Below are 17,025 nucleotides of genomic sequence, written 5' to 3'. Positions count from 1 at the left end.
TTGGTATGCATTGACCCTGACTTTTTCCACAATGTCCAAAAAACGTAAAATTTTCATTAAAAGGATTAAAAAAAACATAAATTTCATTTTTGTAGAGAAAGAGCATGCCTTTGAAATTATTTTAAACATCAAAAACTTTTGGTTCCATCATGCCCACATGATGAAAATTCAGGTTTTGTAACCTCGTTTTCCCACTAGAAAAATTAGGCTACATGTCCATTATTAATATATTTTTTACGTTTTTATAAAAAAAATTGAGTGCTGATGTATTTTTCTGAAATCCTCATTATTTCATTGAGCTTTGTGTAAAATTTCAGAGAGATGTGATCATTGGTTAAGGAGAAAAATAAATAAAATGTAAGCAAAGGTATCTTGTGTTGAGGGTCTCAAGAGTGACAGACAACACAGATTTAATGACATTTTGAAGTACTGTAAAATGAAAACCGTTTGAGATTGAGTGAAATTTTTTTAGGGGGTTTCTTTCAACCATAGGGATGGTGGGTGACATGATCTTGTTGAAATGGCATGGAATGACCCAGTTTTGCTTGTTTGTTGGTGATGGTTTGGGTGTCAAACCAGCAACTCTGCTTTGCTGCACCATGTTGAAAGTTGATGCACCGTGTACATTCTTAAATGTGATTGTGGTAAATTCTTCCCTTAAATCTTCTTCACTTGTAAGTTAGTCACTTGCTAGTTAGACATTTACTTTACAAAATGATGCTTTTATGAATTATTTTATTTTAAATAAGTGGCGTGACTTTTTCAAAAGTGTTACCGTCCATCAGACGTTATCATCTCCACCCCCCCCCCCAAATATGCCTTTGATCTAGATTTTTGTTCATTTCGTTCTTTTTTTTTAATCCGCTCAGTGATTTAGCCACAATCACTCCTAGAAAGAACTACCACTCACGAGAGAGTTACTGCGAAAATCCAGTGAATAGTAGTCGAGCCTTGTCCTATTTCTAATCTGGGTTGTCAACCATCTCTCTTTGCAAAGGGGTGGAAAGGGGAAGAAGAACCACTCATTCGGGTCAGTTTGACATTTGTGCGGTGAGCAGACGAGAGAATTACCCTCCTCCAGCGAGGGAAGAGAAGTCCAGATGTATGTACTACTTTTGCCAACTTAGTTTTTTGGAGCAAGGTTTGTCCAAATCATGAATTGCATCAAGTACTTATCTTTTCGTCTATTACGTCAATGGTCTCAGTTGTAGTTAAATCCAGTTTTGGCTTTGCAGTCTAGCTCTTGTTGCTTCAGTGAAATATTATCCCCATTTTAGGTGGGATTTAGCTCTTTTCTGGAAATCCAATGTGGCAACACTTGCTGATCCGGTAGGCTGGACCTCAGCTGGGCCCCTAAACAGGCATATGAATAACCCCGTAGCACACTTGCCTCTAAGTATTTCCCCGCTCTTTCCTTGCATTGGGGTCCTTTCCTCTTGTTACCTCTTGAGGGTAGCCGAACGGCCTGCCTCTTCGCTTTTGTCGGCTGCAGAAAAAATGTCCTCTGCAATATACACTCGACTGCAATGCTGTCGGTTAACATATTTAACAATGTTATTATTTTATTGAAAAAAACCTTTTAATTTCTTTACATTTTGCTGTTACCTGTGGTAACACAAGTTACATGCATGCCACGGCTCTGACTAAATTACAAGCTATTTACAGAAATATTGAACCAGTATTATCAGTAATTTTATTGATACGCTGATAGGGTGAGGTGCGTAAGTGTGCCACCAAAATAGCATAATTTGACTCTTGAGCATTACACTCGACATTAGACCAACACCAACCAGATATTTTATTCATACATTTCCCACCTTGTTTTTCTGACTAATGTGAAATTTTCAGAAATAATAAGGTTTAGTATTTAGCCTTTGTTTTGTGTGCACATTTCTCGTTGTGCGCATATGTACACAGTATGCAATAAAATTGTGTATGAGTTCCTATTTTATGCATAATTTTTTAGTTTTTGTATGCTGATCTATCAATTTTTTTCATAACAATGCCTATTCTTTTCATGGATGGTTAATAGATTAATAACAATAAATACTAATAATGTAGTTACCATGACCCAAGATACAAAATGAATATACCTAAAATTAGGAGTATAATCCATGTTTTCTTGCAAGTGTTTGATAGAAATCACTGTACTGAAAAAAAATGATAGGGGAAAAATGCTATTGCAGATGCCTGCTTACATCGTAGTAATCACATGTATATTAACTGAGATTCCATTCATAAAATAATTCTTTTGAACTAACCATGTGTACAATCGGATATATTTTCAATTGTAAATTTTTGGTGCTTCCAAATTATGTTCTTAACAACTTCCTAACACTGTTGCAATCAATAATTCCCTGTGCATGATTCTCATTGTTAGTTCATTAAGGGCACACTGGACCTTGGCACCACTGCACCAACAAAGTGTTTCTCTCTCTCCCCTCTGCTTTGCAAAAACTGGTTTGATACGCTGAATTCTGGAAAATTACGTACATTACGATTCCTTCTAGAACACCCAAGTAAACCTTCATGTGACTTGTCGATATTGTCTAGATATTTCTCATTTCACAGTACCCTGAGCCTATTTTGTATAATACAAAGATTCACTTGAATGCCTTTAAAGGAAATCTACTTACTTATTCTGATCCTCTTTGATGTACAGGGCCTCCCCCATTTTGCAGTGGTAGCGTCATTGCCTTGTAATCAAGGGGTCCCGGATTCCATACTCGGTGGAGGCACAAGTAGTTCGGATTCAACTTTAAACTGTAGTTCCAGTCCCGATTAGCCATACTGTGCATAAAGTGGACTTAAAACACCACCTCAAACAAGCAAACAAAGCATTGATGTACAGGGTGATTCCCTCGCTAGAGACCCCAAACTTTTGTCTATAAAACTGCCATTTACTTAAAGTTTGTATTGAAAATTTGTATGCACATACCTTGAACAATGTAAAACAGGATCTGCTCATATCCGATGCTGAAAATGGTCCACTTCCACATGCAAGCACTCTTGTAAACATCTCTCCAATTTCTGGAATACTTTTCTTAAAGTGGTGTCAGTAATGGCTTCAATCTCTTGACGTATAGCTTCTTTCAGGGCTGTGATTGTGCGATAGTTTTGATTTTTTCTTGCAGTTTTTTGACACGTGGAATATGAGAGATTAGTTTCTTGGGAAAGTCTTCGTAATGATTTTGATGGTGATGCCAGTAATTGCTCCTTTACATCCTGTTTAGTCTCTTCAGACATTTTCCAGCCTCCTGAATGCTGTGTGACAAGACTTCCCGTTGTCTCTTTCTTACCAATTTCTGGATACAACACTTTGAAGGTACACGTCTCACATGAAATTCAGTCTGAAATGCCCTTTGACATGCTTTAAATGAATAATCAGTTTGCCAGTATTTACGAACAAGGAACACGCTCTTTGATTGTGTACATTGTAATCCCTATACATTCTAGCCAACACTACCGAGATGCATTGTCGTGGAACAAAACAAATGAAGGTCACTGAAAGAGTCCAAACCTATTGCGAGGGGTTAGATCCTGTTTTACATTGCTCAAGGTATGTGCATACAAAATTTCAAGACAAACTTTAAGTAAATGGCAGTTTTATAGACAAAAGTCTGTAAAGTTGAGCAAGGGAATCACCCGATAGAAGTTTTCCAGAGAGTTCTCCATCTGTCACAATCTTCTTCTAACTTACTTCACTCCACGACATGTGCTTGCAGTGAGTTTAGCTGTTCTGCTCTTATATTTTACGGAGTGAGGTAATGTTTATCACTTCAACAATCTGGTTTTGAAAATGGATTCGCTGGCTTTAAGGTGTTCTTAACCCCAGCTCCGATTGATGAATCTTGGAGGGTCTTATGTAGTTGTAAGAAGAGTTGCAGTACTCCATACCAGGCCCGTACCCAGGATTTTTTCAGGGGGGGTCAGATCCGAGAGGGGAGGGGAAGGTTACAAAATAATTAAAGTTTTTAAGTTTTAGATTTTATTCAATTACTAGCTTATTATCTGGCATTGCCTGGGTATTATTTATCCCAATCTTCTATTAGACAGGAAAATAATGAATTCTAACTATAGTGTAAAATGTAACTAATTTTATTTACAGGTATTTAAAAGTATAAGTACAGTATTCAAATTATAATTTAAAATCTTTTACAAATTCACTATAATATTAATTTAACTCAAAACCTGATTATAAACAACATTTTTAGTTTCACATCCAGGAGCAATAATAAATAAATTCTTTGGTGAACCCACTCTTGAGCAAGCAACATGAAATTGTCCGTTGGAGAAACATGGCGATCTTAAATCCACTCCGCAGTACTTAATAGATTGCCCCTGTGACTTGTTGGTCGTGATCGAGAAAGCCTCTCTTCTCTCTCTGTCTCAATGTCATTGCGAATGTCACCAATTAGCTTAAAGACTCCGAAAACTATGGATTTGACACTAATGTAGGTCATTTTTGACATTTTATTTCTCACCCCCTATCATCCCCCATGTCGATAGGTGATGTACTTGGAGTTGAATGGCATTCGGAGTGTCACTATTCACATTAACGACCCGAAAACTATGGATTCCACACTAATATCTGTCGTTTTCGATTATTTTTACATGTCACTTCCTTCCCACCCCCACCTCTAAGGGTGCAAGGGGTGTCTTACCCCACAGTATTTCTTTCCAGATTGTAAGTCATATGTGTACCCAGTTTGGTTGAAATTGCTCCAGGTGTTCGAGAGTTATGCCGGAACAAACATACATACTTATATACACACGCACACACACATCCATTTATACATTTATATTCCCCCAGGTAAAAATCACCACAGATGTTGCAGGTGAGGATGTAGATAAGGTTTGAGGCATGGCAGGTCCCTTTGGGATGGAGGGTAAATTTGCCAGTGGCCGTGTGCACCTGGAGGGTGTGAGAAGTGATGAGGATGGGACAGGTCTTGCACCTGGGTCGGTTGCATTTATGGGCAGGGGGGTGTTGGGGGGAAACATCAACGGCCCTCAACCTCCGCATCAATAACCACCGCTCCTCCACCCACAACCTGGACTTCACTGTCGCCGTCCACACCAACCACCACAACATCAGTTTCAACGACTGCTTCCGGGTAGCGATCATCCACCTCCTACCCCAACCAGCCAACACCTCTGTTCGCAAAAGATGGGAGAGGGCCTATATATCGGCCATGAGTGCAACCACTCCACCTGGCCTGAACAAGGCCACCCAGTAATGCCCAACCCTCACCCACCCTCCCGCCCTCCCTCCCAACTCATCCTACACACTCACAGTTTACGACGAGCCTGGTGACGAAACAGTGTTTTTTTCGTTCTACGCACCGCTTCTTCTTCAATGGGGACCTGGCAACTCTGCAGGACCCCAACTTCCGGTTCCGTCTTCTGTTTCTTCTCACACCGATGATGCTATAAATTAGCGAAAATTTTGAATTTTCCTACTGTCCGGTGAGTGTTTCCTTTTACCATATTTGATTTTTACTTAGCCCTTTTGGCCCTCCTTGCTTTTATCCATTATATATATATATATATATATATATATATATATATATATATATATATATATATATATATAAGATTGCTTAATAATTATCAATAATATTTCATACTTATATCAGCTTGGGTTCGTGTTTTATTTTTTGTATGTAAGGCCGGTATCCAGGATATATTTAAGGGCGATTGAGTAGATCTGAATATGTGGAACAAAGAGAAGATCAGAATTGCTATGATTGATTGATTGATTTAGTTTATTTTACTTCGTGTTTTGTGCCTCTTGGCTAATTTGCGAAGATGGGGATGAGTTATGAAATGATGAAAGTGATGAATGGACATTCTGAAACAACCAAGCCCGAGCGGGATTCGAACCTGGGCATTGCAGCATGATGTGCTAACCACTCGGCAAAATGCTATGAGGCTGATTGCATTAGGTTATTTTATGTTACTTTTCTGCCAAGTTTGTCTAATCGTGATGATGAGGATGAGCGATGATATGATGAAATTGATGAAGGAACACACTTAACGAAGAACACCTATGCCCATTAGGGCGTGTCATTTAAGGACGGAAAATTTTCTTTTGCGAATTTGCTCAATGAGGGGTTCTGAAAATATGTTATTGGACATGAGCAATCCAAATCTGCAATTATTTTTATGATTGGTTGATGATTAGCTTGGTAAATTGAGGTTTGTTTGAAATGCACTAAAAAAAGCCAAAAACTCGCATTTTAAAGCGAAGTTGAAGTTTTTAATCATTTTATATAAGCGAAAATATAAATAAATTTTGTTTCCAGCTGTAACAACATATCATTACTTTATCTTATAACGTCCAATTATAGTAAAAGAGAATAATATTAATTAGAATTAATAACAAGTTTCATCAAGTCCCGTTTTGATTCATTTCTTGACAAAAACCGACGACCTCCTTCTTGGCCTCTGATGTAACCCTTCCCTTTTTCCTGTGTATACACTTTTCTTGCAACCTCCGTGACTTGTTTCACACATCTTTCAATCCCTTGACCATGACAAGGCCACTGAGGAACTTCCATACGCTTGTCAATAAATTCCTTTATTTCTGTCATTTTGCATGTTAATGGAGGTTCATAAACTCCATCAAACCAGTCTATCAACTCCAATAAGTTTGAAGCAGAGGTGTTTATAGAATGTGTCTTCCTTGGACGTACTGAAAGGTCTCGAAATGTATCATCATTGCCACCTCTCAAATCGATGATCTTTTGAATTCCAGGTCTCCTTTCTTCCTTATTATTTGAGCACAGCAGTGTCTGAATTAACATTTCACTAAATGCGTACCACGCTGAACGCTTAACAGTCGGCAAAACAGCATTTACTACAACCTTGTTTTGCAGTCTAAGCTGTTGCAATTGAAAAAAAACAAATGACGTGGGCCTTCTATCCACAAATGTTTTACTTTGACATTGAACCAGCACGGATAGTACACACCAAAGATGTATTCCACAATCAGCCTTAAATTCTCAAGATTTTTGCCTTTTAGGCCATGTTTGGAAACCCATAAGCGACAAAGTCTGTTTGCTGTTGGAAGCCACCTTGAATGGCTCACTGGTCCAATTTCAAGAAGTGCCAGATTATTGTGAAGTTTACCTGCTCTTATGGCCTGTGTAATTCTATATCCATACGCTTGATCGGTTGACAGATCCTTCACAATACTGTCACTGAGTTCAATAACAGGTACTCCAATCGACATTTTTGGAAATTTAGGATTAATATCAAGCTCTGTAGCTGCATCTAACATTTTATCAATGTCACCTGTCCACTTGTTGTTTGACAAAGTCATCCCATCAAGGGCTGTGATTAAATGGAGAAGAGGTAACTCGTTGGTGTGAAGAGCACAAACTAGCCAGTTAAGTTTGCGGCCTAGTTTGACTTCTACCCAGTGCATGGTGCAACCTTCCCAGCCGGTATTAATATTTGTTGAATCACCTCCAATTGCTTGTATTGTTTTATCAATACCTTTCTCTTTCATGAAATTCAGTAAATTGTCAGCAATTATTTCAGCTGGTTTTTCATTCTTTGAGCTTTTCTCTGGTGTAAAGTGATAAAGATATCTCCCACCTGGCTCACTACAAACTGAATAATGTTGTTCTTTCATAGTACTGGGAAATTGCTCCTCTGAATTTTCAGCCTTCAGCATAACTTTAGTTGAATCTTCACGACCATCGAAAAATATGCAATCAATTTGACCTTCTTACAAATGTCTTCAAATTTATTGTCTAATGATGATATCAATTTCTCCTGTGCTCTTTACTTTATTGAGGTCAACATCAAGTTTTGTTTTTTTCGGTGATCAAGCCGATATCAATAAATGCAGCGGTGGTAATTGCAGCTGTGGCACGAAGACCAACACCGTATCTGATGCTCTGCATAGCAACATTAGGTATATCTAATGTATTGTACTGTTTCTCTCCATTAGAAGTTGAAGGAGCTGCTAAATCATAATTTGATTCACTTCCATCATCTTCTGTATCAGATTCTTCTTCCTCATTTCCAACCCCAGAGGAACTTTCTTCATGTGATGGAAGTGAAGAAGTCTGCAAGCATTCTTTTTTATATTCAGCAAGTCTTGTTCTCTCAACTTCTCCTCACTTTTGCTTCTTTATCAGTCTGTTATGTTCTGGAAAATCTGGAAAACCAATTTGGTGTGGTCCAATAGAACCAATCTTGTTTCTCTGGCCTTTAATGAAAGCAAGTTCTTTCACTGGGATCTTCTTGTCAATTAATGTGAGCTTCTTTTGTGCAATCTGTAGCACAGCCAAATTCAGAGCACATAATGATTTCACATTTGCAATTGAGAATGTCAAAGAGCTTGTCAAGTTTGAAGCAAAGGCTTCTTTAATATCTAACTTGCCCCTTCCAAGAGATATGTTTTTTGCTTGCTCCCAACTTTCTTGAATCTTTGCTAATACTGTAACTCTTGAATTCACAACAGGGAAAACAAAAGAACAGTTTGCTCGTTCCCATTTTTCAAGTGCTTTAGGATATATGTCTTTTGCAACACTGGCAGCTGCATAGTTTCTCATATCCTCACTACTTGGTTCTCTCAGCAACAGTCCATATCTTAACACGTCTCGCAAAGTTGGTAATTCAGAAGGCAACATGTCTCTTCCACTTCCAGTAAGGTTGCTCATATGTGTGAATGTTTCCTGTCTTGTTCTCTTCTTTGTAGTCATAGTGAAGCAGTTATCACTGGTTGTAGAAAGCAAAAAAGATGTCACATATCTGTCACGCCACAGCCACACTGTCATTGACAAAGTTAACACCGATTGCAACTCTCAAAATGGAAATTATTCAGTCTCTGTTGGAAAAAAGAAAGGAGTATAATATTAATATTAATAGTACAAAATCTAACATAATAATAGTAAAATATTAATAGTACATATAACTACAATACATACATAAGAGAACTACAATAATTTGTAATCAATTTTAGGCACTTATCAACATCTGTTTTCATGAAAATTTGGGAATAACCCATACGTTTAAATGACAGAAAAATTTAAAAAATGTTAAAAAGTAGGAACTTTTTACATAGATATTTACCAAGCAAGACCTAAATATTTACAAGTAACCAAAATATATTTCAAATTACCTAATCATACCTCAACTTTTTAACACCCCTCAAATCAGGATTTTTAAAGATGAAAAATTCAACACGCCCTAATGCCCATGTTAGTATTGGAACATCGATTCTTTCTACACAAACACATTAATTTATGCAAGAACAAAATTGAAATTTTTACAAATTTGAACAGTCATCGATGTTATTTTCGTAGATTTTTGAGGTTCACATTTAAGTATTTCATAGCTTGAGGAGGGGGAGCATGACCCCTCCCCTGGATACGGACCTGCTCCATACACATTTGATTAAAAGTTGTTTGCACTACTGAAAATGCTCCTGCATAATGCTAATTGGCACCTCCTATTGTGATTTTTCTCCATTATTTTTTTGTGCTTCCAACCTGCAAAAGTTAATTTGTAAACTTTCTCAATGTATTGATAAAAAATTCCAGATAATTGGCAAGATTCTAGGAGGGTGGTGAATCATTTGGCTATTATAGTTATTAAGATCTATAAAAGTACTTGTAAAATTATTCACTTGACCCTCGGTATGCAAGTATGCCATGTACAAAGGCTGTCGCAGAGAAGATGAGACAGATTTTTTCCTGGCTTGGCAACACTGCCTATGGTTTCGGCAATAGTCGCGTCGTGTTGGATGACTCATTCTGTTTCCGTAGCAAGTTGTCACATGTTGCGAAACCACGTTAGTGAGTAGCTGTGTTGATTTACGTGGAACGTATTTCGTTTACCCCTCCAGGTTTTTGTGTATAACATTGCTTTTCGCGATGAGTATTCAAGATCAACAGAGACATGCCATAAAATTTTGTAGGCGTTTGTTTGAACAGACATATGCCGATCAAGACTGACTGAGTAGAGCCGCAGTATTACCAAGGAGTTATTGAGACTCTGCGCCAGCACGTAGCAAAAAAGAGGCCGCATTTGAAGAACTCCTTCATATTGCACCACGATAAATCACGCCCGCATACCGCATGGGCTTTTCAGGATTACGCGACGAAGAGAAAAATATAAATTTTACCGCATCCAGCATACAGCGTGGACCTTGCACCCTGCGACTATTGGCTATTTCCACTTTTAAAGGCCGCTCTACGTGATCGTAATTTCATGACGAACAAAGAAGTGATCACCGCAGCGCAAGTTTCCTTCAGCTCGCTACCTGACGACGAATTTTCAAAGACATTCACAAAGTGGCAGGAGCGTATGGACGCTTGCTTAGCTGTCAATGGTGCCTATTTTGAAAGAGATGTACGTCTACTCGATATGGCTGATTCTGAATAAAAATTTTGTGGTTTGTAAATTTTTTGTTTCATTTTAATTATTCTTGGAGAGGTCCGTGTACATGCTTGTCTTTTAACTGCTACGCAGTCACGACTTTTTGACCAATTGAGTTCATTATGGTCTCAATCGGCAGCTAATGAACCAAATTTTCACCCTAGTACATTTTCTAGCCAATGAAGGTCGCTGTTTTCCTATGCAGGAATTAGTCTCACCTTCTCTGCGACAGCCTTTGTAGTTACAGCTTTATGAATGCTGAAAATTTTTAATTGTTGTAATATTTTTTAAATTTTTTTTATAGGAGTTGGTTCCGTTCTAAACATTAAAGGTGGTGTGGAAATGGATGCAGTAATTATGGAGGGAAAGCATTTGAAAGCAGGTTTGTTCTCTGCATTCCTGCTCTTTTGTTATGTGCAAGTTATACATGGTGACGTATATTGTATCTACCAGTATCAGTTGGTAACACTGAACACATGCATGAATGCCCATGCTTAGACAGCTGCAAGGTTCACAATCAGTCTGTCATGTTTGCCAGTTCAGACATGAATGGGCCAGAGGTATTGTAGGTGGCAGACATGAATGGGCCAGAGGTATTGTAGGTGGCAGCATGGATGTTGTGTTCCCATGTGTTTGATGGGCAATTGTTCTCCCAATTAAATACATGGGGAATTTGATGCTGAACATGCTGTTATTATATTAAATTGCAAATTTTATTTAAACTTAAGCTCAGAAATGATGTCTGAACAGATAGATGATGATAAGTGCTGTAAAACTAGGATTTAAAAAAAAAGATGATCGTCAACAACAAAGAAGATATCAGAACAATAAAAAAAAAAAGGAAAAATTGCATAGTAATTGTTTGTCACTTCCAATTTTCAATTCTACGCAACTGTACTTTTATTTTCATATTTGTTATCAATAATTTACTTCTTTTTCTTTTTTTTTTGCATGATATCACAATTTTTTGACATAGCTAGTAAATATGGTCCTCTGGTCTGTTTTATACATACACATTTATTGAGAAGAATAGTTACTACAAGAAAAAATATATCTTCTGTTTTTTATCTTGCAACTTCTAGGGAGTTCTTATTTAGAGGAATAATAATTTTGAAAGTGTTGTAACCAAAAAATAAAGGTTGAAAGTATGAGGGAAAAATGTCTGCTTAATACAGGGTGGGGAAAGAAAAAGGATAACTGAAGTTATATCTCATTTCAATGTTTTGGTTACCTTTTTTTGCCCAGCCCTGTACAAGTAAAACACACTCTAATATACATGCAAAATAATATAACGCAGGTATTTTTAGTGGTTTTTATTTGATTTTATCTGATTTTATCTGTGACGTTTCGTTCTGGTTTTCCAGAACTTTTTCAAGCTACACATACAACAACACAACATCACATGGGTAGTCACTCTGCACTTCTAAGGAATGAATGTGTGTCCTTATTTCCTCCTAGGTAAACTGGTTTTTCCACCTTGCAGGTGTCATAGCTGACTGTTTCTCCCCCTCCCTGTAACCTACTGTTGTATGTGTAGCTTGTAAAAGTTCTGGGAAACTAGAACAAAACGTCGCAGATAAAATCAAATAAAAACCACTAAAAATAACTGTTAGATTATTTTGCATGTACAAAAAGTGGTTATGCGAACCTTCAAGAAGAACATTAATACTCTAATATTAAGTTATTGGATAAGGCATAGTGTATAATAAATATTATATGCACACATCTTAATACATTTTTTTCTGGATAATTTGAAGAGCTTCTCCTATTCCTGCCCCCGCATTTGAATTACACACACTCTCAACCAGAAAAAAACAAAAGGCAACAAGTTTAGTGCTCTTTGTGCATAAACATACAATATTTAGCCCTTTCGAACTACCATGCCGTTGTGCATTAATATATTATTTCCAGTGATTAGAACGCTACATTTTAAAAGTAGATTCGCTACAGCTACAGCTACTCTTCCAAAATGTAGCTTCGCTACAGCTACAGCTACATTTTCCAGAAAGTAGCTCGCTACGCTACTTCTGTTCGCTACTCGCTATTTCGCTACTTTTTGCGCTACTTCTGCATAAAAAAATGAAAAACAACCATATGGGTATTAAAAAAATCCCTTACTATTGGTAAATAGTATTATCATGATTCCAGTCATTTGATAATTTTGATAGCAGTGTTACTTCAGTTACTTATTTTTACTATAGTTTTTGAGAATACCATACCTATGCAAGTGGCATATCAATTCAAATTTGATATATGAATATTGCAATTAGGGTGTTACCCAAATTAATTATTACAACTATACACAAATAAAATTTGATAGGATTACGTATTTATGTTCACATCAACATATTTTTCTTGAGAATAAATATTTCATTTTTTATAGACTGATATGAAGTCAGCATTTTGAATGAAAAGTACCTGGAGCCCTTTGACTACAAAAGGGGCCCCAGGTTCGATACCCAGCGGAGGTACATAGTGGTTATGATCCAGTCCCAATCAGCTTATATATGCATAAAATGGACTCAAAACAAAAACTAGGAAAAACGCCTAGTTGGGAGGATGAGATCCTCCATTCCCCACACTGCTCATCATTCTTCCTCGTTCTCACAATTAGCCGAAAGTGGCAGAAAGTGACTATAGATAAGAGAATAAATGAACCATTCATCCTCATTGTCATGATTGAGAGAAGTGGAAGAATAGATGAGGAGGTAAACAAGAGGACAAATGGGTGGTGGACTATATCAAAGCGTTCGAAGATTAATATGGAACAGGGATGTACCTATTAAATGCAAGAAGGTAATATATAACACATACTATGTGCCAATAATTACGTATGGAGCAGAGACTTGGACAATGACATAGAGAGACAAAGAAAAGATGCAGGCAGTGGAGATTAAATTTTTAAGGAGTCTTTTGAAGAAGACTAAAAGGGATAGAATAAGAAATGAGGAGATCCGACAGACAGTGGGTGTTAGTGAAGCTTCAGGACAGAATAGATCAGGCTCAGATGAGATGGTTCGGACATGAAGAGGATGGATGGGGAAAGACTACCAGTAAGAGCTTCCAATGCACAAGAAGTGGGAATAAGGCCAAGGGGGAGACCAAGATGTCGGTGGAAAGAGCAGATAGTGGAGAGTGTTAGGAGACAAGATTGGAACACCTTGGAAAGAGAGGAGTGGTGAAAGACCTGGAAAAAATGGAGAGGCTTGACTTGTATGCCGACCCAGCCAGAGGCAAGAAACAGCAAAGGATGATGATGATGATGTCATGATTAGTAAAAGTTACAGAAAAGTTACGCAAAAGTAGGAGAAATACATAAATTTGGAAACTATGTATATTAACTAAAGAAAATTGTCGTTTCTGCAGGAAAGTCAATAACTCGTACATACTTTTTGAAATATGATAAAATTAATGAGGAAACTGTCGTGTAAACCTGAGTGTTCTAAACGTATTGTAATTTTAAAATTTGTGAACAAATACTATCGCGAAAATAATTGTAATTCCAGAAACTCTATCATTCTTGTAACAATAATTTCTTGCTGGTGAGATCCTATATACTGACTATGATCAGTGCTGTTAACGTACTGAGCCATTTATTGCTGGCACTATTCCCTTGTGAGTGCAGTGGAAAATCCATCGCTCGTTTTTGCACTGCAAGTTGTGTCTTACACAGTAATTAATGGCATTTTGGTGTCTTACACCATGAATATCCACAGGATTTGTTCCGGGGGTGATGCAAACGAGGCACTTTTTTCCATGCTAGGCATGTTTCTCCCCAAAATAGCGATGCAGCTAAAAAAAAACGTAGCTGTTCGCAGGAATATATTCATATATGTCAGTTAGTTATCTGAATATCTGAATTCTTCAGATACTAATTAAATAAATTACGCAGATATCTATAATCTACAATCTAGATAATCTGTATCTCCATGTAATAGACTGTCTTTATGAACCTCCTGCAAAATTAAGATTCATTGTCGATTTTTCTGACGCTGTTGCCACATTCAAAATTCACCTCAGAATGCTGAGAAAAAAAGTAGCTGTAGCGAAAAATTCGCTACAACTACAGGAATTTTGTAGCTTCGCTACCGCTACAACTACAATTTTCAAAATGTAGCGTCGATACAGCTACAGCTACAAATTTTGTAGCTAGCTACAGTAGCGACGCTACAAGTAGCTCGCTACTTCTGACCACTGATTATTTCTTAGGTTGAGAAACAGTGTGCAAAAGCAGAAGTTTTCAGGTTTGAGGAGAGCATCAGAATGCCAGGGAATATGGAGTGTGCTCACACTGCAGACTGCAGGATTGCTATGCATCTGGACAACCTGGAAAACAGAGAAATGTCAGGGAATTTTGCAGATCGTCTGGAATTTACGTGCATTTTGGAGTCTGCAAGAGAAAAAGTTGCAAAATGAACAAGCAGTTCACTTCCACTTCTGGATTTGGTTTGTGTGATTCCACTCTCAAAAAATATTCAGTTTAGAAATGTTGTTTCTGTTGTTTCTTGTGATTCTCAGTCTTGTGCAAAATGATGGTTCCTTCGAATTTCTGTAATAAATTTTCACTTTATAATACTACAGAGCATTCCCTGACATTCGCTACGAGACTCGGCAGCAAGCGGCCCAGCATCAGTGCTTGTCTTTCCTGGTGAACGGGTCCCCGACAGTCGGTAGAGTTGGCTATTAAAATTACAGTTTTCATATTGTGTACTAACCTTGACTACAGAAGGTGTTGAAAATGATGTCCCTCTGCTGCAACACATTCGTGGCATCTCCCAAGGAAATTGGCATTTACACGTGCAAGTTTGTGTACTGTAATTCTCCCGATTTCTCGTACAATACTCTCTCTTTGTATACTTTATTTTTTAGATTTCCCATTTTTCTTTCCACTTACTCTAAACTTTGTACGAAGTTTAATATAGTGGTCTTATGTTGAACGGGAACACTAGGAAATTTCGTTGCAAAACGTCGTCGCACTACTCCAGAATTCCTCTTTCCGAAGTAACACTCGTCAAGATAAATCCTTTGTTGTAATGTAAACTTTTGTGGTGCCATATTAAGCCACAATCTTCAACACACGGACACGACACAACATAACTTCCGAGGGAAGATTATACTGGCGTCAGTCTGCAACGTCAACAGAAAGGGAAAGAGAGCAAAGGCAGGGAGAGTGAAAAAAACAGACTGTAGCGTGCGACTGTCGCGGACCCGTTCACCGGGAAAGACAAGCGCTGCTGCCGGGCCGCTTGCTGCTAAGTCTCGTAGCGAATGTCAGGGAATGCTCTGTAGATATTAGAAAGGATATCAAAGTAAAACTTGCAGTCCAGATATCTGATTGATAACTAAAGTACATTGACAATATGGTCATAATTATCGGAAAGTTGGTGAAAATGAGATTATCGCAGGCCCATAGCGAGAGGGGGGGGCAGCCCCCTCCTGAGAGCCTGCTTTGCCCCCCCTGTGAAATTGCAGAACACATTCCTACCTGGAATTTTCACTAATCTTTACAATTATATCTTGTATTACTCTAGCAACATAAGACATTTATTGATTTTGTGATTTATGAAGGTTGTTGTTGAATTGGTGTTTTAAGTCCACTTTGTGCACTGTAAGGCTAATCGGGACTGGACCTACAGTTTAAAGTGGGATCCGAACAACTATGTGCCTCCACCGGGTATCGAATCCAGGACGATTTATGAAGGTGTGTGGGATTCTGTATAATGTCGTATCAGGATTGGGGGGAACAAATTCCCTTCCAAGACTTCGGGAAATGATTTCGCAATTTTCAGTATCTAGAACAGTTGTGACATTTTGAGTAGTCTTGTATTAAAGGTGCCTAATGTTTTTGGATGTTTTTCTTGAATGTGTTGCTATGAAGTTTGAACTGCATATTTTTTTTGTTTCCCAAGGTATACCTTTTGTTAATAGCGATTCATGTGATAGAAAGAGGGAGTGGATATTTAATTTTTGTTACTTAGCTTTTCTTTTTTTCCACATCTAGCTAATCGTGACAATGAGTGATAACGTGAAATTGATGAAGAGTGTAAGCAACCAAGCCGAGACGCCACTCAAATAGTTGCCGTCTCGCCTTTGGAAGCCACAATATAGCCAGACCACGCCGAGTAAGAAGATTGCTGACATACAATAATTCTCACCAACGCAGCCGACTCAGTTTGCAGGGACCAAAACACAACAAAATCCCGGAGATCTCGGTGAAAGAATCAAGGGGCTCTTATGGAGAGATGTCGTATATACTATACATTTTATTCACATTTATTTACACTGATCGCTGCTCCTCTTTGAGTACGGTGCACATTTAGTCAGTGACGTGCGGTGACGTCGACACTTGGGGTAGCAATCAGTGGCGTGCTCAAGGGATCGTTGGTGTGGCTCATACCCCTCCCCCCTTTAGGGCTCAGTATTTCTAAAAATAGAACGTCAATAGCAGGAAAAGATTGCAAAATGATGAAAAAAAGTACACGTAACCCCCACCCCATTTGAAAATAAAAAAGATTTGATTTGACTACTAAGCCAGAGATCGTGGGTTCGAATCTCGGCTTGGCCATGGGTAAAAAGAACACCCATGCCCAAGTCGGAGTTCGAACCCGGAACTCCTGGTGTCCTAGC

General features: G+C 38.1%; 1 protein-coding gene across 1 annotated transcript in view; it reads left to right on the top strand.

Moving 5' to 3' along the window:
* LOC145978380 (isoaspartyl peptidase/L-asparaginase-like) overlaps positions 1-17,025 on the top strand; it is a 134,349-nt gene that overhangs the window by 20,450 nt on the left and 96,874 nt on the right. The window contains exon 3 of the mRNA XM_083110989.1: positions 10,703-10,780. Within this exon, the coding sequence (XP_082967115.1) occupies positions 10,703-10,780 (78 nt within the window). The remainder of the gene's footprint in view (positions 1-10,702; positions 10,781-17,025) is intronic.

Source organism: Lepisma saccharinum, chromosome 24 (genome assembly GCF_977018435.1).
Source record: "Lepisma saccharinum chromosome 24, izLepSacc3.1, whole genome shotgun sequence".
NCBI classification, from domain to species: domain Eukaryota; kingdom Metazoa; phylum Arthropoda; class Insecta; order Zygentoma; family Lepismatidae; genus Lepisma; species Lepisma saccharinum.
Note: the sequence above shows the minus strand (reverse complement) of the source record. Positions and strands in the feature narration are given on the sequence as shown.